This window comes from Mycteria americana, chromosome 1, assembly GCF_035582795.1.
Source record: "Mycteria americana isolate JAX WOST 10 ecotype Jacksonville Zoo and Gardens chromosome 1, USCA_MyAme_1.0, whole genome shotgun sequence".
Taxonomy (NCBI): Eukaryota; Metazoa; Chordata; class Aves; order Ciconiiformes; family Ciconiidae; genus Mycteria; species Mycteria americana.
In genome coordinates this window covers 23,729,608-23,757,463 of record NC_134365.1, presented here as the reverse complement: position 1 = coordinate 23,757,463, position 27,856 = coordinate 23,729,608, and the positions used below count along the sequence as shown (strand labels likewise).

At 36.9% G+C, this 27,856-nt stretch overlaps 1 protein-coding gene across 1 annotated transcript in view; it reads right to left on the bottom strand.

Moving 5' to 3' along the window:
• GRM8 (glutamate metabotropic receptor 8) overlaps positions 1–27,856 on the bottom strand; it is a 340,486-nt gene that overhangs the window by 254,804 nt on the left and 57,826 nt on the right. Inside the window, exon 2 of the mRNA XM_075491536.1 lies at positions 23,649–23,865. Within this exon, the coding sequence (XP_075347651.1) occupies positions 23,649–23,865 (217 nt within the window). The remainder of the gene's footprint in view (positions 1–23,648; positions 23,866–27,856) is intronic.

The window sequence follows — 27,856 nt, the reverse complement described above, 5'->3', positions numbered from 1 at the left end:
CAGTTTGTATTTTCCCATATTCCCAGCTCCACATTTTCTTTAGTTGCAGTTCATGTTCTACAGTCAAAGGCAAATTTGTTCCCAATGATATTGTGTGACAGCTGCTACACATGGCATCAGCGCATGCACTGACTGTTGTAATCACTACCAACAAAATTAAATGCTAGAGTGGTACAAAGTTGTAGCGCAGGTAGTTGTTCATTTTGTTCAAATGACAGTATCATTAAAGCCATTTATATATTGGAATTTCCTGTGTTTTAGTTCTGTAACCTTGCACCCCCTATCACAGAAGGGTCTTGAACACACTTTGTATGAATGCAGACACCTCAAGACCAGAAGCTTTATTAATGGAATGAATATTTCAATCACAAAATTGTAAATAAACTGATCTCTACAAAGCTACAAATAATGTTCTGATAATTTTATTTTAAAAATAACTATATGAATATTTTGTAATGTTGGATGCACAACCCTACTATCCCATAATTCTGCAAAATCCATTTCTTCTGCCACATCCACAAAAAGTTATCACATGTACTTAGCTATATTGCATTGCTTCTGAAGGCATGAACTCCTCACAGAATTGCAGAAATGTCTCAAGATGGAGGTTGGAGGAACAGGTGGGTATATTAGAAGAAACCAAGTTAAGTTGGGTGAGGCAAAAGAGATGATTGACTTCAGAGATTGATTTAGCTTGAAAAAACAGTCTAATAACAAACTTCTCACAAAAAAGATATTTCTATTATGTTGCTGCTGATGACTGCACCTAATATTTATGCAGTCATCAGGAACACATTCTTTTTTATTAGATGATCTTCGGGCAAGGTTTGCACATGCCTATCATACTCTGAGTGCCCATGAAACGGCAGTAATTAATGATGAATCATTTATTCATTGAATTTTGTCTCTTCTTATGCTTGAATACTGACACAATTAGTCTGCAGTTCTTAGACTCATGTTTCAAAACTTGTGTATCCAATTATTTTCCATGAATATTTCTTGATAGGCAGCTTGCACTTGAGCTGTTCTTACTGAAAATATCAAAGCATCAGGGTTTCAACAGGCAGATGGAACAGATTATATTCAACAAGCTTTGAGGGAAAATCTGTCCAGTATGGCCCATTTCATTATGTCAGATATCCTAAACTCTCGTGTTGAGTTAGGTCATTCTTGTGTCGCCAAGAGGTCACATTCCCCAAGAAAGCAATAGGGGATTCTGCATGTTATATCATGTGCCTCAGCAGGAAGGAAAATGAGTGTCATACGCCTGCTCTTCTACAGTTACCAAGTTGGGGGATGTTATTATTAAAATTTGCTACATTGCCTCTGACAGGCGGTTACAGGATGTGCCTTTTACCTCAATGCCGTGCTTGGAACCCGTCATGACAAGCTGAGAAAGGCTTTTAAATATCTATTTTCTCCTTTCATTTCAATACGGCTCAGAAGGCCCTTTTCCTCACACGTATTGCTCTTCTACAGAGTAACAATTAGAGGTGCTTCTATCTGGTTTGGAGCAGCACAAGTGTACATCGTGTCTCTTGTTCTTTACACAAGCAAAATAATCAGCCTGAAGAAATCACCCAGCCACAGATGAGCATCAAAAGCTATTCTTAATTAAACTGTAAAGCACAGTACCCACATTTATACTGCGGCTCTGGTTTCTACTAGCTTCTGAAAAGTGGGATATACTTGGTGGTCTGCGAACAGAGTTGAGACAGACGTATCCAACCTATCTGGCTAATTTGTTCAGTGCTGTCAGGCCCTGGGATCCCAATGCAGTCAGCAACAGGAAGTACTTGCAATGCCTATTCAAGTATGTATAGCAGACAGTCTGTCTGTGACCCAGAATCCAATTGTAACCCACAGAATACCTTAACATTACTTCTGAACTGATTATTCTGCCTCCATCTGTCACCTTACAGTGATCATGAGCCTGTTTTCTTCATAACTTCTATGCATTTTATTAAAAAGAGCTACTTCCTAAAGCATCGTTTCCAATTGAACATGAGCCCCTAACACAACAAAGCAATGTGCTGGAAGTCACTGGGACAGAATTATAATGGATATAAATAGAATCCAGCTTTTTCCCTTCTCCTATGGTATAAAAAATTAAAGATGTTCTTTTCTTTCTAGAACAAATATTATGCTATGGGACTAACCCAAGCATTTATTTTCATCTATTTCCAGATTTCAGCATATTTTTTCCATGATGTATAGTGTAATTAGGTGCTCTGGAAAAGGAGTAATAATATCATTTAAATGTTATGAAAATTCTCTTAAAATGTTAACTTGAGAATATGACCAACATAAGCAATATTTCTCTAGTCATCTGTAACAGACTTAATTCTCCTAAGAAATCCTAACAAAGCTGGAAAATCTCTTCTTGCCTAGAAAAGATCAGCTTTGCTATATCTTTCTGTCACTCAGAGGACACTGTGCTGAGGTGCATAGGAACATGGGATTAGATGGAACCGGACTGGTCCTCAAGTCTATTCCCAGTAACAGCAAACAGTCTGGCAATAGATCCACTGAACATCCCTTTAGGCCCCCATTCAATAACAACCAAAAGTTTAAGGCCTATCTCCAAACACTTTCCAAAAACCAACAAGCTGAAGAAATAACAGCAAAGCATTATTGCAATTCACATAATGCAACAGAAGAACATAAAATGCCTGCAGCGCAATCTTGCCCCTGGGATGAATATGTAAAAGCCACTGACAGGGGTTGAGAGCTTACAGGGAAAGTTTTTCGGCAGCTGAGTTGCAAATTTGCTTTCTAAGGCATCCTTGTGCTAAGGTTCAGATCTGGGTTTTTTTAAGTCCAGAGCTATCCTGAAGCTCTCTAATCACAGAATTGGAAGGTATAGGCAGGGAGAGAAACACCCTTGAGGGAGAAGACCCAGCTCTTTCTCCCTGTGTTGTGTCACAGCAAGGAACAAACACAACATAAACACACGCGTGGACCATAGGTCAGTACTTCAGTTTCTATCTTGCTTTTGAGGAGCTGAGGCAAATTACACACATGTACGAGCTGCTAATGCAGGAACACAGGACAGCACATCTCAGGCTAATGTGAGGGAGAAGAGGGTTAAACCCTGTTTAGCCCCTTGGTAAATCTTAGCGTAAGACAAGATCAGTCTAGAAGAAAACCATTACACTTCCTGGTGCTGGAGAATTAAGGAAAGATCAGAAAGGAGTGCTGTAAAAAGGAGTCAGGTAAAAGAGTATTTTCTCTTCTAATCTGTGGTGCCAGAGGAAGGAGATAACATTGACCCTGCTGCAACTTCACCTCAAGCACACCTCCACAATGGATGCATCTTGGTCATTAATAACGACGGTGGTAGAACTGACATGGAAGGCTGTGCTTAGCATGTCGCTGAGACCTTTTGCCTGTCTAGTACAAACTGGCCTGTTCCTCAGGCAGACCTTGGGCTATCTGAATCTTGTGAAAAATGCCCACAAAAGTCAGAACTGTGAGGGACTGAGTAGACCTGCACAGTAAGAACTAAATTCTGTTTACTGCTGAAGAAAAGAACTTAAACCAGCTGAGAATAGTGCATGGTGTTAAATTCCTTTATTGTTTGTTTCCAGCTGCAGTCTTTGACAGTGGCCTCTTTATTTATATCCTGCAAAGGTTAGGCAGCACCTAGGCAAAAAGCACATTATGGCACTGACAATTTATTTAACTGTGGTGATATTAAATTGCTGTGTATGTGGGAGGTACGCTATCACAGAAACACATTTCTCTTCTTTTTCCTTTTCTCAGGTTCTGTTTTTTACATCCTAAAGCTACATACTAACAACTTCACCCATAGAGCAGCATCAGGTAAACTATGTTGATAAATCCCTTCATCACATAACTTCCTGGGGAGATGCTCATTACATGCTTCTTCCCAACCAGCAGTAAGAAGCCCATGGCTTAGTAGGTGCAATTAAAATCTTGACATTTACCACACACAGTACTTACAGTTACTGTGATATTTACAGTATGCCACATTGAGTTCTGAATGCCACAAATACTATAGGGAAGGTAAATATTGCCATGCATGAAAGATATAGGCACTGATAGTTTTCAGTGCTTTATAAACAATGTATAAATCATCGATAAATAAAATCCTTCACTTATTCTTTTATTTTTCTCTTTTAGGGGGAGATAGTTTTGGAAAGAGATTTTTTTTCCCCTTTTTATCTCCAATAATTACTTTCTAAGAGGGAAAAAAACCCCAGTATTTACTACAACAGCTTTAATTTCAGGGGGTAAATAAGAGGCCGTTCATTTAACACTCCAAATCAAGTTTTGACCACATTATTGGCATGCTTTGCACATTCCAGAGATTTTTGTTTTTTGTTTCCTAAAGAAACTAAGCTTATGCAATCATACTATCATAGTCTGTGTGGATGCACATAGCCTTTTCAGGCATATTGCATGAGGTCTATCAGCTTTTTGCACAGTTTTGCCAAATTTGACAGAGAGATAGAGGTCCAAAAGCTTATTAAGTACATTCATCTTTTGTGAAAGCACAAGGCTGATTAGAGACAAGAGATCCAGTTAGTGGTCTCACTGAGGGAAAGATTAATCTCAGCTTTTGCTAGACACCATAGCATCCACACAGGACAGAGTAATTTCAAATGCCCCAACAACAGATAAAAGTTTAATCAGAGTTCTCAACCAATTCAACCATGAAATACCTAGCCATAGTTACCGAGACTACATTATGCCCCTGCTCACAGAAGTTCTTGTTTCTTTAATATTTAGAACCAAGATATCTGCAGTTTAGAAAATCCCAAAGCCTTTTATCTGCTCTCAGGCACCTAGGAAAATTGAATAAATTCAGGGAGCAGAGATTGATCAAATGGCTATTAAATAAAACAGTCCAGCTACACTCCATGGTCTAGGAAATCCTGGTGAATCACTTTGCACATACACCCTGTTCCTTACATTTTTTTCTGCAAAATGCCTTTGCCAGAGACAGAGACCTGAGCTATCTGGACCTTTGATTAGACCCTATTCAGCTGCATTAAGGCTCTTATGTTTTGCGAATTCTGGATAATTACTTTTAATCATAATCAAATTTCACTGACCTCTCTTCCAAGAAAAACTCAGACATTTGCTATCCCTTCCCTTAAATGAAATGGTGTCTGCATTTCATAATATTAAATAATGGATTGATCAAAACTCCCTGATTTCTTTCCTACAAGAGTTCTTCTATTGGCACAGAATACACATGGGATGAAATATAATCCTGCTAATGAGATGATTAAGTTAGGCACAGCCTGATTGAAATTTTAAATGTCTGGGCCCGAATGGGGACTTCTCAGTCCACTTAAATTGACTGTCTAGAGAGTTCAGGCAGTCAACAGAAAAATGCAGAGGAAGATCTCATTCTCCTATTACACGTCCCTCCTTTTGCAGCAGAGCACTGTGCCCCCTTTTTTTTAACATATGTAAATCTAAAAACACTCCATTAGAATCAATGTCAGTTTTTCATATAAATATGGGGTCTGTTCAGAGAGAGAGAGAAATGGAAGAAAAGGGAAAGAGAAGAAAGAAAGGAAAGCAAGCAGGTCCAAATCCAACACCAGGGACCTTGATTCCATTCACTGTAAAAATTAAGGACGGGTGTAATTCCCCTTACTCATACAAGAAAGCAAAGCGCTCGTGCTCTCACACATACCCTCTCACACTCTTTCTTTCTCTTTTCCTGATGCTCTCAGAGACTTCTATCTTTAGTTAGTTGTCTTTGCCATAAGTTTCTTTAAATTGTAATTGGATGATCTTCCAGATTCTGGGGGACTCCTTTGTCACAGGAATTCCCGGGAATATAACCCCTGTTTGATTAAACTAAGAGCTGTTAAATTAACAAAGGACTGACCACAGAGATGTTTCTTTGTTCATAGCAGAAATCCTGTTTTAACAGCAACTATTTTTAAGGAATGCTATAAGAAAATAGGTAAGTTTGTACAATCATGTTCTTGTATTTCATTTTCTGACAAATAAGACTCTGAACTTATGAATATTGTTTTTCTCTGTGTGTGTCTCTGAGAATGTGGATCTTAGCCTGCACGCCTGCTACCTTAGAGATCCCAAATGTATAGGCACTAATTTCCCCAAATCATTTTTATTTCTGCACTCTTTCTAAGTGTGCATGTGGCTTATAATCGCATGAAAAAGCCCTACAGGTAACAGCACCCTCCCAGACAGGTGGGCTCTGGCTGCAGCCAGCCTGGAGAGGGCATTCATGCGTCTCCAAAAATCACCATCCACTGGCGCTAGAGTGACCCCATACTCTAGTGCAAGAGTGAGATGGCCATGATGACCATGGCATGAGATGCTCAAGTAAATCAGCCTCCTGGTCACAGCAAGTGTTTCAGGCTTCTCTGAGGACTTCAGTAGAGTTGAGGACGTGGCCTGCTTACAGCCAGAAGCCTCCAGCGGGAGATTTCAGAGGAATCAATTTGGGTGTCTAAGAGTTAAGTTGTCTGGGAAAAGATGACAGCTGGAAGGCCATCTGGAGCTCCAACAGGATGGATGGGATACGACTCAAGGCATCTTATATTACAGAATTCGTTCTCTATTCTTCAGCCTTAATTCCTCTTTATCATCAAACTGCATCTCTCGTTCGCCCTTTTGTCCCCTTTCTTGCTCTGAAAGACTGTCATGAGCAAGTATATGAGAAGTTAAAGCACTTTTTTCCACCACAAAGATCTTGTGGTAGCATATAGCATCTGTAATGCTTTCATTTCACCTAGTACTTTGCCATCAGCTTTGGGACTATGATCTCTGTCTCTACTTTCATACAAGCACCACTCCACTCCCCACCGCCACCACAAATATGTATGCATACACATCTTAAGTTCAGCAACTCAACACAATGAATCAAAAACCCTATAAAAGCAGGAATGACTCAGTTCTTGGAGAACGTAGTAAAGGATGCTGCATCTAAAACTAAATCAAAAGTAACTAACACTGCGGCAAAAACTTCTGGCAACTAGCTTAAGCTATGAAAATAGTGCAAGTCCACAAGACACCTTTACTTGCTTTCTTTTCATAAGTCTGCCATGGATGGACAAATACCAGCTTTGTTTCTGCCTTCCAAAAGTTCTTGTACTTTGATAGCTGTGTTCCCCTTGTTAGATGCCAGCAATCAAAAATGAAGTAGTTAAACCTGATATTAATTTTTATAATGAACTCACATTAAATGCAAAATATAGCTGAATATATGCCATTTTAGCATTTTTGTTGTGTCCATTATCTTAGTCCTACAGGACTGCAGAGGAAGATCCAGTGGTATTAGGATTACTTTAATACACGAATTATATAGGTTCTTGCCCTCCATCCCCTCACACTGCCTTTGCGATGGAATGATTGCTTTCTTTTCCATTTGGTGAGCAGTGAACAATAACTTCAGTAAGAATAAAAAGTTGATCGAGCAAATTAATCAGGGAAAGGCTCAGGCTCATCTTGGTATCTCATCATGCTTGCTGTTAGTGGCATCGGCCTTATTTGTATTCCCTCACTGTCTAAAATCTATTTATTCACATGCATGGAAAGGAATGAATTAGAACGGTGGGAAATTCAGTGCTTGTAGAAGTGGAGAATTAATAATGTTGGGTAAGCAAAAGCAACAGCGCTGTGTAAACTCTCTAACCGTGCTTTCAACTGCACATGGCATAGATTGCTAAAATGGTGAATTGTGAAGATCTCATAATATTGGAATAACTCCTGACAGGAAGTTTGGATACAACAAAGGCTCTTTTTGCACCAATAACTAAGATTTGAGCTCACTTGCACAGGTGAATGTTTGGTATTACATAAACCTATTTATCGTCTATGTTCTGGTTTTTTAGTTAAATAACCAAAAGTCCACAAAAGCAGTCATTGAGATGAAATCTGACCTGCCCTATAGTCCACAAAACTACAACTGTTTCAATAGGAAACTTTTCTAATTGAAAAAGTGACTTAGTATAGAATACACTCTACAAGCTAGAAGATCTGCATTCTTAGTTGTATTTGAAAATTATATCTCATAACTGGAGTGAAAAAACAATATTTGTGGATGTATTTCATTTCTGTTAGTTAAGACAGAGTGAGCTAGAGCATAAGGATTTTGTGCATCACCAAAAGGAACATTTACTAAAGACTTTCAATTTCATTTGAATAAATCCATTTAAGATGGAATAAAATTACAGAGTCATCAATCAGAATACCATCTGAAAGAAGTCGAAAATTCATGGCTTGAGCAAAAAAAGATGATTTGATGGGGCATATGGAAGCCAAGTTCAACTCTCAAGCTTGGAGCCTGCACAACCATTCTGTCCTCAGAGCCTGAGCAAAAACTAAGAACAACACAGCATGCAAAGGGTCATCCGGGTGTCTCAGTCAGATCCCACACTGTCTCAAGCAAATGCATCGAATAATCCCTTTTATAAACTGATCAAGGTCCATTCTTGAAACTTGTTTTGTTTTCCTTCCCATGAATAAATTAAATCAAATTGGGCCGAATTCAGGGGCTTACTTCCCTGTTCAGCAAAACATTAGACTGCCTAAAGTATCACTCCCTAAGAAAACATAACTACATTTTGTTAAGTACTTTATTAAGCTGAACATAATTTAAACTAAAGGCTGATAATAGATAACAGAAGAAATCCACTTAGCATTTTTCCCTTTTATGTTCTTTCTTCCCTTCTTTCATTTCTCATTTTCCCTGTTTTACTCTGTGTAGACTCTCTGTAATTGGACTAGGAAAAAAAAGTATTTGGACACAATGTATTTTACCTTTTAAGCCTGTACATAATCTCTCTCTTGCACAAGTTTTTCTATGCCTGTGTAACAACTGAAATAACAAATGAGCAAAACGAGTTATTTAGAAGAGAACAGAAGGCAGCTCTCTACCCACCACAGAAGTCCTTGAATGCCTTTCACCACTCCTCCTGAGAGGCACCTGAGGTGCAGGTAGCCCAGAGGGGCTTGTCACAAGCTTGCGATGCCTGTGGCAAGAGCACATATGGGAACTGATGCTCTTCCATCACTAACACATTTCCTGAACACATCCAAATGTCCTTCTTTCAGAAAACTGTCTCCTTTGTAATTGTTTATCACCAAAAGACAAAGAAGACAACTCCAGTTAAACTGACCTTAGTTAATGAACCGTATCATTTCATGGACATTATCACTTGTAATCCTCCCCCCCCCCCCCGGCCCATGCTCAGAATCTACCAAGGTCTACATGGGAAGAAAATTATCTTCAGAGTCCCGTGACTTTAACAGCCTCTGTACAGGCATCACTGTTAACTCATGACCATCTGATTAACTAAAATATCAAAACAATGAAGGGATTTAACCATGAAATGCCCACTAACTTCAATAAGAGGTCCATAACTGAGTCTGTAAAAACTTGTGCCACCAATACATACGGTAACCATGTAGGTTACTTTTTTATTTTTAAACCAAATTGTTTGTACTTAACTGGAGGAAAAAGAAAAAAACCCGTATTTTGCATACGTTTTAGCAACAAAAAGAATATCTTCAGGTTGGCTTCAACATCTCAATTCTGTGAAAGGAACATTATACTTTGCAAAACAAATGATTCTGGGAAAAAAATTAAAAACATTAACCAATTAAAATAATTTAACTTAAATACCATAATATTTCTACCTCCCAAATAAGCTCTGAAAGGATTTAATCCATAAAATACTACAATATAATGGAAGTAATTATGAGGTTTGACAATTCTTATAAATTGAGCAGTGCGATTATCTGCACTTCATTAAGTGCATTAACATGTTGGGTAAAATACTTATAATCGTATCACTCAATTTACTGGCCTTAGCAAATGTTGTAATGCATCTCACAGCAAACCCAATATGCCAGCAAAATATATTACAATACACCTGCTAGAGCGTACATAAAAGTACTGCCCTCTTCTGGCTAGTACCTGAACATAGTAGTGAATAGGGTCTCTAGTTTTTGGATTTGTGCTTTATTCCCATCATCCATGGGAAATTCTAAAAAGTTATTATATGCAACAGGGACAGCACTGAAGACCTGGGCAGGCTCTGTTGAGTTATACAGCCTCTCGTTCTACCATGAAAGCAGGCATTCATGGTACTCACGCCAAACTTCAGCCTAAACTTTAATAAAATGGAGGTTGTTTCTATCCTGGGACTGCATGATACCATTCTCTCTCATCCTTCTGGGGCCTTTCTACGAAAGCTGCCACTGTGGGTTTCTCTGCATCCCAGGTAGCACTGGTGAAGTTCAGTAAGATGTAATTCTCTCAAAGATTATAGAATCTCTTAGATGTTCTGGGATGTGCATGCTGTTTTAAGGGGAGTAGGCTGTGCAGAAGAGAAATACAAAGACACACACCCCCTCTCAAAATAAAGGAAAAGAATTAAAGAGGAAAATAACAATGTCTACAAAAATAAACAGCTTCACCACAAATTCAGTTCAGACTTTTTGTTCCCATTTTTGAAAGAAAGCAGATCTTGCCTTGATAATCCTGAAAACAGGTATGGTTGTTCTTAATCTAGAGAGCATTTACATCCATGGGATTAATGACATCCTGCAAATGTCATTGACCATTTAACGGCAATTAAACATTACCAGCACAAACGTTTGCAGGAATCATTGAGGTGGTGGGATAGTTTTGTTTTGCTTATCCCCACCCCCCAAAACATTTGCAAATTCCATAGGTGCATGCACATCAATGGACTCAGTTCTCAATTTGGAAATCTATTACTGCCTTGTTCTTTTGTTTACAAGGGTTTCAAAATTTTGTTCCTCCTTCTATGACTAATCACAGCATTTTGGCAAGCAACCCAAGGAGAAGCTGACTTGTGAAGGCATGTGAAGGGTATTCTGCATTTGTGCATGGTATGCTCAGTATGTACATGGCAGAAAGTTTTCTGGACGCATACAGCCACAGCAGTACAAAGGGATTTATCTGCATGATACCTCTGCTACTCAAGGGTATTGTTTTGTAACTCATTCTCTTGATTAATTGTCTAGTCAAAATATCCTGCTTTAATTAACAATGTCAAAGAAAGAGACCAGCATTTTTGTTAGAATTTCAGCATTTAAAACAATTAGTTCTATTTCAGTTTCTTCTAAAAAGTGATGAAAAGCCACTAATCATTCTATATCGAAGAAATGCTAAAAAGTAGAGGAACAAGCAACTTATTTCCATCATAGAAAGTCCTTGAGAGGACAGAGTTTTGACCTAAGAAACAGTTTGTTTTCTAGTAAGAGAAAAAAAATTATCTTTTTTATAATCTGTAAGGTTTCACAATATGCATATTTCTGCCATTCCAATTTATAGTGGTGGTATCACAGCTTTTAATTTGCATAAATTCATACATTTCTAACAGCAAAAAATTCAATGTAGGAGTCTTTCCAACTATTAGCAAAGCATACACATATGTCTGTTTTTTTCGGGAATGAGTAATAGTAATTCGTTGAAATTTTCTTTTCTTTGAACAGAATTCTTTGGAGCTCTGTGGGCAGTTCATTAGGTAACAGAATTGAAGGAATGGCTTGTAGCTGACTAAAAGGGTTACCCCTGTCTGAACATATGCAGAGTCATGCAAGCATCCAAGAGAGAGCTGTTACTGCTAAGCTACCCCACTGCAAGTTTAATAGAAAACGTGTGCTTACTGTGAGTCAGTGCACAATATGGCCCCCTGCCCTTCAACGCAGGAAAGAAAATAAATAAAATGAAGACAAGAATGTCGCTTTGACATTTCCAATCCGACATTCTTAGCTTGTAAACTTGCAAGAATATTGTCAGCATTGTAACATTTGACTCATTCAACTCTTCTACGTCATGCAGATGAGCAAAGCTCAAGTGTCTTGTATTAGAATAGCATATTAAAAATAGCAGTCAGTGACAACTGCAAACTGTTATTTCTCATACAGGCCCTGGATACTTCTGTACTGGGGGGTGGGGGAGGAGGAAAGATTAGAGCAAGTAGGGAAAGTCATAAAGAAATAAAACGAGAAGTGAAGATCCTACTGATAAGGCCCGAATACACTGGCATTTATCATAACATAAAGGAAGAATGATAGTGGGCATCTCTTTAGTAGGCCATGGTTTGGTTTGGTTTTTATTTACATTATCCTTTTTTATCTCTTAGACCCCCCCAACAAAAATCCCAGAAAGCCAATCATAGTGCTAAGTTTGGTAAGTCCTAATAAGTTTTTTCAGTCTTAAAACATCTGCCATGAAGCTATAGCAGACTGAGGAGACTTGGCTATGTATATATCTTACTATTGAGGACATATAGTCATATATGTCACAGCACAGTACATAACATAATGTGCATAAAGTCACATATGTTATGTAAACGTACAGAATGATGAATTGTTATTTTCTTGCTTTGCTTTCTCTTCAGAGAAAAAAAAACAAACACTGCTTTAACAGCTTCCTAGATCTCAGTAGAACTGCCCAGGAAAGTAGACCATATATCATGTACATACACTATTTATTTATTCTCAAAACAGAATTTGGCCTAAGGAAGGAAGGAAAGCTGATTTTTGGGTAGCGTTAAGCTTTATGATTTTTTTTTTCTGATAGATATTACCATTTAGCCAAAATTGATGAAAATCTTGAAAACAAACAGTTTCAGTTGTATTTTTTCTTTTTTTCTTTTTAATATCAGAAGACATAATTGCAAAGACATCAGGTGAAACACTCATTTTCTGTTTCATTTTACAGCTTTTAAAAAATAAAATTATACTGGAATGTGAAGAAAACATGCTTCAGCTGAACTGCAATGCAGAAGTTTATACAAAAAATGTAATGCAATTTCCCTCTGTCTCAATTCGTAATGAAATTATCAGTTGTCAAAAGTTCTAAAGAAAGAGAAATTCCAAGCTTCATTTAGGGCTAATCTAATACTTGAAAGACTTTCGTTCCCTGTTACATAGGCTTTCTATGTGACTGAGTCAGTGGCTTCACGTACAGTTGGATGATAACTAATTAAACTTAGCATGTGTTGAAAGTTACTAACCTTCACTGTCAAACTACCAGCACTGTTGGCTCGGTAACAGATAGTATGATCCTATGTAATAGGGAAATGTATGAGTTTAAACCGCCCTGAAGAATAAATGCATTCAGGAGGGCCCTATAGTTATACAAGATACATTTATAAGGTAAGTTCAAATCTCTCTGCATTCTGTTATTAGTAGTACTTATATAGAAAGTAACAGTAGTTACTACCAAAACAGATTTATCAGCCTTGTATATAGAATATTAAAGTTCATAATAGAGGTTTTAGAAGAAAGACTTTAGGAACTTGGGATCAACAGGCAGAACTGGGGGGCTGGGGAGAGGGAAGGGACCCCTAAGGATCAAAAACAATAAATAGAAAGAAACAGCCAAAATTCAGCACTGGAACAAAATAACAAACGTGCTCTAGAACTGCCTACTAGGGCTTGTTTCGTATAACACAATGCTCTTCAAAAAAAGGAGCAGGAGATTATTGAGCAGAAAGATTGGAAAATTTGAAGACGGTATAAAATTATTTTAAATAAACAAAAGCAGAGAGAGGAGATAGAGTATTCACAAAGCTAGATAAACAAGTGTATCATAGAAAAATATTGTCTATTGGCAAATGCAAGGGAATGCACCCTGGCAGGAATACCTGGAATTGTTCACACACATCATTGAGTTCTAAATCAGCTGTAGCCATTTGTTAATAAACATTGAGTGACAGAACAGATAGCTTTTGGAAATAATTTGCTTGATATCCAGCAGCCAACAGAAAAAGCTTACAATTTGTCAGGATGTATAAAGAATGGGGCAGAGAATAAAAATGAGATTACAATGACACTACATAAATCAATAGTAAGGATTTACTTGGAGTGTTCAGTCATGGCTACACAGCTTAAAAGAGATATAAATGAAATAAGGAATCCAGCAACTGACAACAAAAACTATTAAACTGCAATTACTTCATATCTTCTAACCCAACATTAAGATAAGTAAGAAGGTACGCTATGAAGGAGGTTAACTGGATTCTCCTGCATACCCTTCGTAGCTTCAAAACAAGAGGGCATTCAATGAGTGACGTTAAAATTATAACAAGAAGAAATTACAATGGATATACATTGTCATGCTTCAGGAAATGTAAGCATCAACCACTAAATACCTGAGGTTACAGAACATTCCTTGGATAGGTAATTCTGCCAGTCACTGTTAAGGAATATTTTGGTATCTTTCTCTTCCATGTAATTGGGGCCACCACTGGAGACAAGATATCGACCGGCAGTGTCTGACTCAGTCTGACAGTTCCAGTGCTTCATTGTTTAAACTGCAGCCACAGATCATGAAAGAGCTGATACTAAGAGTCTATTGCTAATATTCAGTCATGAGGCATTTCTCACACATGATTTTTAAGAGGTACAGATCTCCAGGTAGAAAGCAAAGCTGCAAAAATGCTAAACATTTAAAACTACTAGAAACCATTTGAAGACAGAAAGACATACAGACAGAAAAATGCAATTTTCTCAGCAAACTCAAGAGCCAGGAATTTCTCTTTACCAGGTGTAACTTCTTAACATGAATGAGACTACTGACTCTAGACCAGTGAAGCACAACCAAGATTACAATTCAAACACTGTGAACCCTTTGACATGTAAACAAAAAAGAACATGTAAATACAGCCCAAGCCCACGTCACCACGCTCCTTTGCTCGGATGGTGCCCTTAAGTACAGGCTTTCCTTACAAAATCTGTGCATGCTGGCAAAACCATTAAATGCTATGTTGGCAAAGTTCACTCACACAGGCTCTGATCAAGAATACTCCATGGTCTGCATATTCAATCCCTGATCAAGTTGGACTTACAACAATCATTCGCACCATTGCAATACAAAAGGTGCCATGCTGAATCTTGTGTGAAAACAAGCTTTCTGCAGAAGTGATAATAACAGAGGTTTATAAAAAAAATAAAGGCCAAAGGAGCTCTTAGTCAGTTCTTGATAAAGGATTAAAAAATCTCACTCATTGCAGAATCTGTGGAGCTTCTGGGACTTATTATGGACAGATTTTTTTTTTTTTTTTTTTAACAAGTTAAGCACAACCACAATGGAAAATGAGCTGTCAAATTATTTCCCATATTTGTCCTCTGTCTTGCACCACAGTAAAATCATAATGCAAAAACCAGACATGGGCAGCTTTATTCAGACTGCAAATCACATTGTGTGTCCTTGATGTTTTCCCTTCTAGTATCACCTTTACAAATACTTTCACTTACAACAAGAATATCCACTGGGATTAACTCTGTTAAAATCCACTTCTTGTTAAAGGGATTGTGTGAAATTTGGTCAAAAAAACCTAGAATGGCTACATTTTGGTTCAGACGTCTCCTAAATTTGCTTTCACAGGAGTTTTTTCATTATGTGTGAATTATTTGCTCTTGGACTCCTTCCTAGCAAAAGAGAGTCACAAAATCAACGAGCAGCTACAGGCTCTACGGTAATACATGCTAATACAGTGCTAATACACAGAACAGAAGCACTTCAGAAATTTCATTTCTGTCATTGCAATGATGTGACAGTATATTAATACCTATATATTTATCCTATATTTTATTTCAGAAATATTAATAACAGTTTATATGTCCAGAAAGCACCCTTATCATCATAGAGGTCTCAAGCATAGTATAGACTATAGTTTAAGCAGTGATTTCTAAATTTGGCCCAATATTTTGTAGCGAACTTCCTTTTAGAAAGACTTCTGTTATTGATTTAAACCCCAAATAAATATACCAGTACCCCTTACTATTTTTTAAATGCTTATTCACATCTGATATTAAAAAGTACACCTTACATCTTATTTGTATTGAATAATACAAATTGAACACTGTTTTTTGAATTGTGGAACAAATTGAAATTGTTTTCCTTAAACTACTGACTTCAGTTTATAAACACTGAAACTTGTAATCCCCAACCACTACTACAGAGCGCTCTGCATTTGAAAAACCACTTAATGAAAATGCATATTCATTATGAACAACACACTATATTTCAACAAAAGTATGCTTTTAATCTAATAAGAATCTTTTTTTAAAATTAGCATCAACACATCTATAATTTTGTTTGCATTTTTACATTTTAAAATCTTGAACTAGATATCATGACTAAGTTAAAAGGTTCTACTAACAAACCTTTGCACTAAAAGCACTGCTGAAATAAAACTTTCTTTCCTGGACATTTTTAATATTCTTTAAATTTGTGCTCACAATCAGTGCAAATATCTGGTGTTCACGTGAAGTAAAAAGAAAAAAAAAAGTCATATAGTCCAATGACTTCTATAGTACTTATAGGAGTAAGTTAAATACGTGAGTATACACACAAAGGTGCAGAGGTCCTCCGTATTATAAAGAGCTTTTAACATTTTTTTTTCAGAGTTTTTGAAATGTTCTAAATTCATGACAGTAGGCATCACTGTGGAAACATACTGGTCCTTGCTCTGAGGAGCATATTTGTCTCAGCTCTCCAAGAGTTGACTGTTATAAGCAAAATGAAATCAGCTTCAGACTCAGAAGAGATTCAATATCACACCTATTTGGTAACTGTACCATATAAAAATAGCTAATGAACTCAGCCTTGACCACAGTTCACACCCCAGCTGGCATGAGACAATAAATATCAGTGGGCAAAAACGAGGAAGCGCGAGGTCTTCCTACTCCGAGCCTTGTTGGCAGCCTCAGAGACAACCTTCCTGTGCATTTCATCCTTTGCTAAACCCCATGAGATTCATGGAAGTATTCACCGATTTTTTCCAGTTTCAAGCACATACAGAAGTCCCTATTTCTTGCCCAGGACTTCTTTCCAGAATTAAAATCTAAACTGTCTCCTGTGGAATAAAAATAATTTGTACAAGTAAGGGAACAAGAGGAAGCGTTTAGCGTACAAGCATCTCCCTTGTAGCATAGGGATGGTACCTATCCCTAGCTCCAGACGAAAGCCTCCTTGGGACCCCCTTTGCCAACTCTCATAACTACTTAGTTCACTCCAGAAGTATTAAAGTATAATGGTGGTTTCAAATACGTGACAACATTACTTAGACAATCCATGAAAAAATTATATTGTCTGTAAATTACTTAGGCTTCTTTGTAACTGTTTCTGGCATTTTTTGTCATAATACCTTAAAAGCACCCCTATGAGAGATGTTATTGCTTGAATTGGCCATAAGAATAAGAAATCTGAACGGAATACAACTCCTTCAAGCTTATCAGCGAATCTGTGCCACACTGGTTAAGGAAGCAAGGTTGGCTATGTAACTTTTGTCACTACAGTCCACTGTATGGTACATATGCTTTGGGGCAGGTACAAAACCCAGTTCTACAGAAGATTTCTCCTTCTCCCCCCCGCCCCCCGCCTCCGCTGTAGCTAGTGAGCTTTCTACAAGAGGTTTAAAAAGTGCCTCAACTAATTGACTGAAGAAGAAACCCCTCAAGAGCTACTAGAGATAAAGAAGTCCCTCTTCCAACAATCACTGGAGGGTCCGACAGCATACCAGGAAAGCACCACTGTATGCTTACCACTCTGAGATACCTCCTTAAACTATAGAGAAAAAACCATATAATTAAAGCTGAAGAATATCATACTGATTAGCACCACTGAGAGAAACTAAAATGGTCCTTCACTATAAATCCCTAAAAATTACACTGTTCTTTATCAGGTACTAATTGGTACAAATATTAAAAACTGCAGGAATAATTTTCAAGCTTTTGCAATATTAATACACCTACCATCTGATTTCGTAATTTTTCAAACATTACTTTGAAGCTCCTGTAGCCAATTATATAGTGTTATTATTAATTACAGCTTGCAGCTTGAAATACAGTGTTATCAATAGAGTTCAGCTGCATAAATATAAAAGTAAAACTTAAAATTGAATTAAACTGTTTCCCCTTTGTGATGGTATGTTAGAATATTATTAGTTGTGAAAATTAATTTGTTAAGCTTGAAACCAGTCTTTAAAGCAGAAGAATCTCTGTGAAAAAGGTTACAATTCATGTATTGTATTTCTTCAGTCTTCAGGTTGCAAGATTTTTTAATCTTCTATTAAATAACATCTGGGGGGGGGCAAAAAAAAGAAAGTCTATTCATCAGTTTACTTAACGAGATACAAAAAGCTTTAGTTTTATATCAAAGGTATAGAAATATTACTGCAGCAAATGTGAATTAATCTTAACAGCAATTCACCTCTTTTATTTCTAAATTATCAATGAATAATCTAAGTGGAGAGGAAAGTTTACACACCCTTGTTTTATTTTCCTGCTCAACTCTCCCTCCCCACTTCCCACTAAACTTTCACTTTATCCATTGAAAGCTTTAGACGTCCAAAAGATATTAAAGGTAAGAAGTAATCCAATAATTTGGAGAAAAGCAGAGATACAATGCACAACTGTAGACACACAAAAAATTGACAAGAGACAAAGATGACCTAAGAACTTCCTCAAAGAAATGTCACAGACCATTCTCTACGTAACTAGCTATGTTGAAGTCTGAAACAATTTAAATAAAGCTACTGTAGCATTCATTCAGTATATGTGTTCATTACAATCAGGTATCTAGTTATCAATGTGACTCTAATGGTAAAATATTATGAAGGATCATAAAGTAACTGCGGTCCCTTCTCAGAAAAATGCTATTAACTGCAATATACCAGGATAAAGGGAGTAGGTAAAACTACAAAACACTGTTCCTAAAAACAAGCATTCAAGGGTACACGCTGATATTAAGTACACCGTTCTCTTCTGGGGTACAGCTGCTATGAAGTTATGTCATTTTGGCTCAGTCAAAGATCTGGTCCTAAATCCTCTTTGCTGTCTTCTTTACACCTCTGGCAAGACATGCAAAACCGACTTACAAGGAAAAAAGGGGCAAGCAACGCTGAAGTTTCTCACTTATTCTTAATGAACAGCTACAGTTCCCTGCCTTTATCATTTTTACCTCCTCTTCTGATAGTTTCATAAGTGTTTCACTGCCAGTACCTATCAGTGCTTGTGTCAATTTTTCGTTGACGGCTAGTGGGGATAAAATCTATCACGTGGCATTTCATATACTATTTGTGGATTTGTTACATTTCCCAGTACAAACATTGCACTAACTGAGCAAGTATGGTGACCCCAAAGAGATTTTTCTGAACCAAATGTTTTTGTATCCTGTAAAAAAGTGAAAAGGATCCCATGATTTTCTCTCTGATGGTAACTTCATTTGGTATCTAACAGCAGGAGGAATGAACCATTAAAAGAAGTCTGATTAGAGACTTTGCAACATTTATTTTGTCAAACATCATTAAGAGCAAAGTAAATAGAACAGCAATATTCAGCATGACAGTTTAATGAGGACTTGGTAAAATGTGCTTCCTTCTTTTCCTCTTGTTAGTTTCTCTCGGTGAGTCAAGTTTCTCTCAGTTTAATGCTTAAACTCCTAAGCATTATCATTTTATATGAATTCATTCCTTTGGCCAATGTACCAAAATGACTTGATCACGATGCCAAAATGATTATAGTGATATCATTGATTAACTTTGTAATGGGAGTAGAAAATTCTATAAATTTAATCATTGTCTTCAAACAGTAATGCATGGAAGAGTGCATTGGAATAAGTACCATTCCCTATTCTCCTTACAATGATTGTCATGTAAAATATTTAATTTTCAGCTATGCTTTGTCCCAGACAGGATCTTTGTCATTAAAATGAGAGCAGATTCTGATATGTAATATATTCTGTGACATGTCAGGGTGGCACCATTTTGACCTTTTCAGTATTCCACATTTCATTTGGGATCCTGTTCCTTCCTTTCCGCTTCTGTTACTGATCAAGAAATAGAAGTTGAACAGAGGGCCAATCAAACTGGAAATTAGAGCAAAGAGTCAAGCTCACAACAAACAAGTACCTGAAATTATAAATACATGACATTAATCTCTATTTTAAAAATATTTAAAAGCCTACTCCTTCTTAATCCTTAACTGACTGGAGAAAACATCAAAAAAAAACCAAACAAAAAAAAACCCAAACAAAAACAAAACAAAAAAACCCCAAGTTTTCCAATTTAATTTTTCAAAACTGTTATCTCACATGTCCTCTCAGGCACTGAACTTTTTTCAGAAATGAATATATCAATTTCTTTCACATCCTTTCCTCAAATTTATTGCTTTCCATTATGCTTATCTTCACATTCATTTTGCTTCCAGTTGTTGGTTACTTATCTAAAACAGGGTGTAAAGTACTCAGAAAGGAGTTGAGCTGTCCTATGCATTTGTATGCCAGCAGCACAGGGGGAGCAATGTCCTGATGAGGTTCTCCTAACACACAGTTTATTAACGTAGAGCTGGTAACTTTCGCTCTTTTGTGTGCACGGATAGCAATTCATATCCACAGCTTGCTGATGATTTTTATAAACCTGCCTAGACTCTATAGTCTCAGACCTCATAGTTTGATGCTATTCAAACTTTCCATTTTAAAAGAATTTCCAGCCCTATGGTTCAGGTGAAAAGTCTGAGGACAGTGGATAATAGAATCAGGCTGGAAGGGATGTTAAGAAATCATCCAATCCACCTCCCAACCCCAAGGAAAAACTCAGTACACTTATGTAATCCCTGGGTAGGTGTTTGTCTAATGCATTCTCCCTGATCCTCAGCAATGGAGGCTCAAAAATGTCCCCAAGCAAGCTGGTCTAATGCTTTAATGTCTTAACCACTAAAAGGGTCTTTCTCCAAATCTAAACAAAATCATGCTAGAGATTAATTCCATTAATTCTGTTCACATACGCTGTATTTGGATGAACAAGTGGTCCTCTGCCCTTCTGTAAAAGCCATTGTCTATTTGAAAACATTATTTTCCAACACCTTCCCTTCTTAGTCAACTCTTCTTCAGGCTAACAAACCACCTTGCTCAGTCACTCCTCACAGACCACCTTTTCAAGATTCGTGATTGTCTTTGTTCTCACTTACGGAGTCCCTCACCTTTTGTGAAGTGAGGGTCAAAACCTGTACTGAGTCAAAATGAAGTTTTATAACTGCCAGGCAAATTGGAGGACTACTTAAATTAATTTACAGATGGTATGCCCATCTGCATGTTCCAGTAAAACATGAGGAATATAGGCAGGTTATAATTTAATTTGGACTAGATGACCTGTAAAGGTCCCTTCCAATCCAAAGCATTCTATGATTCTATAATAATTTACTACCATGCTCAGATCAATTTTTGAGATAGTATTTTCTGACCAGTCTTTCTGTATTCCTCATTGTACAGATCCTTCTTGCTGAAGCACAATGCCTTGCATTTGTCTCTTAAATCGCATACTATTATTTCAGACCATATCTTCAGTTTTGGGCTCTAAGAATCTCTTCCAATACACTCCTAGTCCTTCCCAGCCTGAAGTCACCTCCAGATTTTATGAGCATATCCTTCATTCCAAGTCCATCTGGACTAAACATGAAAATATTGGCTAGTGCATGATACAGCATAAACACCTGCCAAATACCACACAACACATTCTTCCTTTTAAACAGAAACCATTGCTAATTACACTCTGAGCAAAGTTTTCTAAATAGGTCTGCATCCAGCCTATGATATTTTCACCTAGATCACAATTCCCAAATTTGCTCAGGAGAATACTGTATGAGACAGTTGAGATAACACTACTAAATTCAAGAGACATGACATCAAGTGCTTCTTCTCCAGCTATAAAACTGTTATCCTGTCAAAGAAAATCATTAGATGGCTTTGATACTATTTGTTCTTGACAATTCTGCACTGGCTATTGATCATGTCCCTGTGGTTACATAAGATTTACCTGATTATTTATTTCAACATTTTTCTAGGAATTAAAAATTACTTGTCTGTCTTGCCTCTCCTCTGCTTTCTTTCTTCAGAACCATTCAAGTCCGTGGTATGCATAATAGCTGATAAATTGCTATGAGCACAGAGGTTACCAAAATCAAGTGCTCTAGTAGAGAATGTAAATCATAAAGGGGAAAAAGAGAAAAAAAAAAACCCAAACCCACAAATCACCACTTTTTATGCTTCTTGGTATTACACAGATCTTGTAATGTTTAGGACACCCATTCATGATTTTAATTGCTTTGGATTAACAATCCTATTAATAATATTTATTTAATTAATCCAATTAATATTATTTTTTTATCAAATGGCAATGGTCTTTTTTTATTCCAGGATCGATCCAGATCCAACTGACACAAACTTAAGTCACTGTGATTATAATGAAATCACAGAAGTTGTTCTTGCACCCATCTGAAGAACTCTCATATTTCTGGGAAGGGGAAACAGTAAAAAAGTCCTGAGCACTTTATTTGTCTAATTTCAGGACTCAGCAGAACTAGCTGGGCTGCAGATGGTTACAAGAAAAAGTGATTTTCAGCCAAAGAACTACTCAGTGAATGTGTGGGGCAGCCAATCTATTCTCTGCTGTATTTGACACAATAGATAAACCATCTCTTTTAGATATGAACTGTGGAAGACTTATCCATGCCTTTGCTAACTCCAGATCAAACCATTGTATTGTAGTCAGCCTTGGCTCTCCCATGAAGACATCTAGGATCTGACAGCACTGATTAGAAGCTAGAAACAGAATATTTGTTAGTTAACCAATCAAGCATATTATACACACCGGTTCCTAATGGCATGAATCACTGTGGTTTTGTCTTACTGACAGATTGTGAGTAATCAGTAACCTTTATGGCTCAAGCATAAGTACCTGAGACACACATGCACCTTCCTATATGATTGAGATAGTCCCTATATTTACATGTGGTTATTGAAAATGGAAGATATTATTGTATTTTCTCACACAAGCTGACTTGAAAGAACCAGAGTTCATAGATACATGCCCTGAAAGTTGAATCCAGCAGATTAATCCAGGTTTTCTGAGGAAGGACAGGAAGGCTGTCTGCAATTTTTTAAATTTTTTTTGAAAGGATATTATTTTGTGTCATTTAACACTGCACTTAGTGAAAGACCAATTCTGCCCTCTTTCAAACCACCTGCTACTCATCATCTTATTCCTTGGTGTCCAAAACCTACTGCTCCTGAGAAATAGCCATTTTTTTCAGGCCAGAAATAACTATGGAAGTGTGAAAAAAAAAGATCAAAAGGACTTAAATATACTTCCCATAATAATGCCTGTATTTATATAGCACATTTCATCCTGGAGGAAAAGCAACAAGGGTATGTCTTTGTACTTCACAGATTTTTTGTTGTTTTTCAAATTCATCAAAATTAAAAACCCTAGATTTATCAGTGCTGGAACATGGAAAATGATGTCTCATTGAATTATGATTTTCCTAAGCTAAATTAATCGCTTCTCCTCAAATCTGGCTGTAATTCAGCTGATGGTTGCTTTTTGCCCCTAATTCATCAAGGAGCTCCCCCTTTCCAAACGGGGCAAGAGACATATTTTTTGCCTCTCTCAGGAGCTCTTCTTAAATTACTGCCAGAACTGTCACCTTGGCAGATGCACGAACAGCAAAATCATCCATAAACCCCTCCACTTGAGTCCAGGTAACATGCTTGCAGGTGTTCTGATCACACTGCGTAGACCTAGGCAGAGCTCAGCGATGCTCTGTAACCCGGCAGCTATAAATACAAAACCTGATAAACATACACTCACCAATTTCTCTGGAGATCTGGGTGAACGCCTCCACGCCGCTCTCTCCATAGTTGCCTTCGGAAGCCAGTGTTGACACGTAGTTCCACCCAAGGGCTGTCACGATGTCAACCATGGCCTGTGCTTGGTAGGAGTCCGGTGGGACTACTCGAGAGAAGAAGTCATACCTGGTGTTATCGCTCAGTTCTGGAGCTGTAGATGCATAGCTGATTTGAGGTATCTGCAAATAGAATGACAAGTCATTCAAGCCAATCTAATACCATTTTACACTATATACTTGTATGTTTGAAAGGCTTAAAATATGTTATGCACAAGCATTGCACAGAACTGAATATCTTGTTTTAATTAAATCAACTGATCAGAAAGCATCTCAGATTTTGTAAAATGTCAGTCAAGTCTTATTGTATAACACTCTCACCGAGAAATAATGCATTCTGCTTTTCTCCAGATGTCATGATTCTTGACATGTAAGTGTAACAACTTCTTTTTTGATCCTGGCTCTGATAGGAACAGGTGAAGAAAAAGAAGAAAAAAAAAAAAGGAGGAATTCTTACTATTACTACAGAAGATGAAAAGGTCAGTTTTGATGACTGATTCTTAAAAATGCTACACTTAAATTTGACAAGTAAAATGTAGATTATTTCCATTTCATTGTCTTGTTTATTTATGTACATGCAAGTCTGCTTTCCCATTTTATTCCTATTTTTCAAGCTTTCTCTGTCATAGATTTTTCATTTTCCAGTTTTAATATGGTGTTGTGCATGATTTAAGAATATGGAGACTATGTAGTTAATACCAAAAGCTATCTGATGAAAAAACACACACACAAAAAAAAAATCTGGATACAATATACACATAGAGAAGGAGAAAGGTTACAAGGATGGTAATCTTTGTAGAAATCACAACAATATTCTTTGTAGAAACAAAAAAGCAACAAAAAACCCCACTAAATAACTGAAATATAGGTTTAAAATAAATTACTATTTTCACAGGAAAAAAAAATCTAGGGTGATATTCTATTAACTCTTATCTTAAATAAATGGTTTGGCAATGTCCAGAAGAAGCTGTCTGTAAGCAATATTCAATTATTCTGAAGACTATTTTGGTGCAAGCAAGTTTAATTAACATTTATGATAACTTAAAAGGGGAATGATTTTCTTATTTAAAATGGTAAAACTGATGAAATAGTCACTAGCTTGAAATGAAAGATACTCCAGATCTTGCATTGCATTTGTAATCTATATTAATAACAGGTGCTTAATTCACATCTTACAAAACATAAAACAGTATTCAAGAGAGGAATCTGAACAGAGCTCCTAAATTGATTCAGTTGAGAACCAAATTTAGCAGTCCCAGATAATGGGTGATCTGGTAAATGCTCACTGTCATATTAGATGTTATAGTAGAAGGTTTCAGTGCAACTCTTAGCTCCTGTACAGTGCTTTCTCACCAGCACAAACTAAAAAAGGGATTTGAGGGAAATATAAGGGATTCAAGGAGTCTGGTCATTAACCATACCTGCAAAGACAGCGTAGACTCTTGCAGCCTGAAAAAATGGTTTATAGCCTAAGGGATGACGAAGTCATTTCTCAGTCAGAATAAAACAAAATAAACTCTTATGTATCTTGGCTATATTCTTCTTTAAGAAATTTTCTACTTGTGGAAACACCTCAGAATAAATAATCTGAAATGTTGTAATAATAACAACCGGAGAGAACAGAAAAAAAGGAAAGGGAGGATCACAGAAAAAGTAAGCTAAAGGTTACATCTCATGGAAATCAGTATTCCTAACACAGCAAAGATCCACCAAGTAAAAATAAAGGATAAATTGTCCTTACAAAACTTGGCTTGTATAAATTCCCTTTCTCTCAGAAAATGTTTGAAACATCTTTATCTCTCTACAGACAAGAGATTTGGGCCTGTAATAACACAATTATGCGCATTTAGAGCACATATCATTCCCTTTCTAAGTTTGCTCTATTACTCTCTAAACCAGTCATCTTTTTCCAACCTCTGTGATTTTACTCATTTTGCTCCTCTGTGTGCCATTTCACAAATACTATGGCATTGTTGCTTTACTGAAAGTTATTTCATCAATAACGTTCATAAAATCAACACCAGTAAGAGATCTTTTAGACTGATACTTTGTCATTGAAAATCTTGAAGTCTAGACCACAGAGTGATATCCATTAACTTTCTCAGTTCCTGTTTCTCTTCAGGCATGAGATGAATAACAAATCCTAGATATGTGTTTGTAGGAGAGCCATTGGTACAACACGGCAATGAGATGTTTCAGATCAATAGAAATATTTTATGTATGATGAACATCACTTATTTGGGGCCTTGGAAAATGCAGAGAAGAGATGCTACTTTCCTACTTTTCAGCTTTTTGTAGTTCAGCTTCTTCCCTAGAGTTATTTCTAATAACAGTGGAAGAAAACGGAAGGTAAATATAGTCCAAACCCAATACCCTGAAATCATTTGGCATACCTAGTAGCCTTAAATCACCACTGTTTTATAACTTCTGCCAAGTTTTCATTAGCATGAAAGAATAATACGCCATGCAAAAGTAGGGAGAAAGACACTCTCTAAATAGCAATACATCCCTAAGATTTGAGAAAAATGGTTTATGCAACAGAATATGTAGATATTTTCCGTATTTCTTTTTGTATACATCCCTCATGGTTATAGACAACACTTTACATTCAAGAATTTTCTCCCCAAAACTGCAGATCTCCCACCCAGAAATACCTCACAGATTTCCTTCTGCGAAAGCATTTTATGTGAAAGTAAACAGAAACTTCTTTCCTTGCCTGCTTTTAAATGTACATTGGTATACAGGGGGGCACTGAAAAATAACTTTAAAATTTGAGGATTTGGGGTATGTTCCAACAGTTACACAGTTACTGAAAAGACTCGGAACAACACTCAAAGAAATTGTTTGGCATGAGAACAAATTGTTAGGATTCAGTGGTTCAATAATCCATGGATGAAAAATATATACATTAAAGTGTAACAACTCTAGTTATGGTCTGTAGGTTTAATAAACCATTTTACATGTCCCCAAGTACATTTTACAAGATAGAGCATAATGCTGCCTAAGCAAGGGAACTGTTATGCTCTATCAATTCAGTAATATGTGTTTTTAAATTCCCTAAATACAGACTGTATTTATACTTTAAGTTCCACTGGCCCCCTGAGACATAAATTTGCATTTTGAAAGAGACCTGTAAAGGAGTTTCATATTTCTCATTCTAGATTTCTCAATCTAAATTTTCAAAATTAAATACAATGTGTGTAACATTTATGTTGTATTAAGTGCTATATAGCACTGTTAATAGCATACTTGCTTTTCTTTGGGGGAAAGAAAGGGAAAAAAAAAAAACCAATGGATTATATAACTACATTTGAATCTGTTGTCACACAACAGCTGTCACATTCACTGACAATGGCTAAAAGCATTCATGTTTGAATGTTCATTGATATATATTTTCTATTCTTTCCTGTCCTATGGTTTGGCCGCTGCCTCCCATTAACCTATAATCTGCTGATAAACTCTTGACTTCTAGTGGGTGACAGACTTGAACTCTGAAATTATTATACAGAGGAATTCATAAAAGCCTTATTTTAATTACTTTTTTAAGCTTGAGGTATCTATTAAATGTTTGAAAACAAACCTAGTGTGGTGGTTTGAAACAAAATCCAGTTTTAGTTATGTATTGGTCTTAATCCTGGTGCATAGTGAACTACTGCTGAAACTACCAGCAATCCTTCAGTCCTGTAATGTAAATCAGTGGTGGCTTCATCTCATTCTACTATCCAGTCACTGGCATTGGAAAATGATTCTGCATGCTTAAAAAAATAAAACAATTTGGAACAAAAAAAAGAAAAAGAAAACAATTGCTGAGAACTAAGTAGACAAGCTAAGCCTTCAAGATACATTCAAGCCAAAATCAGCAGTTGAGAATAGTCCCTGTTTTTTCTGGATCTTTTTGTATACACTTCCAAGCTGATTTAAAATCTGTCTCTAAAGGTCTCCCCTTCCCAGGGGATTACAGAAGATGGAGCAGTTACTTTCAGAACTAGCTGACCACAAAGCGTGACTGTGGCAGCACTTCAAAGGGGGAACAATATCTGTACGAGATACCCACCAAGCGTTACTACAGAACAGACTTCTACTCCCTGATGGAGAAGGTGTGGACAACTTCACA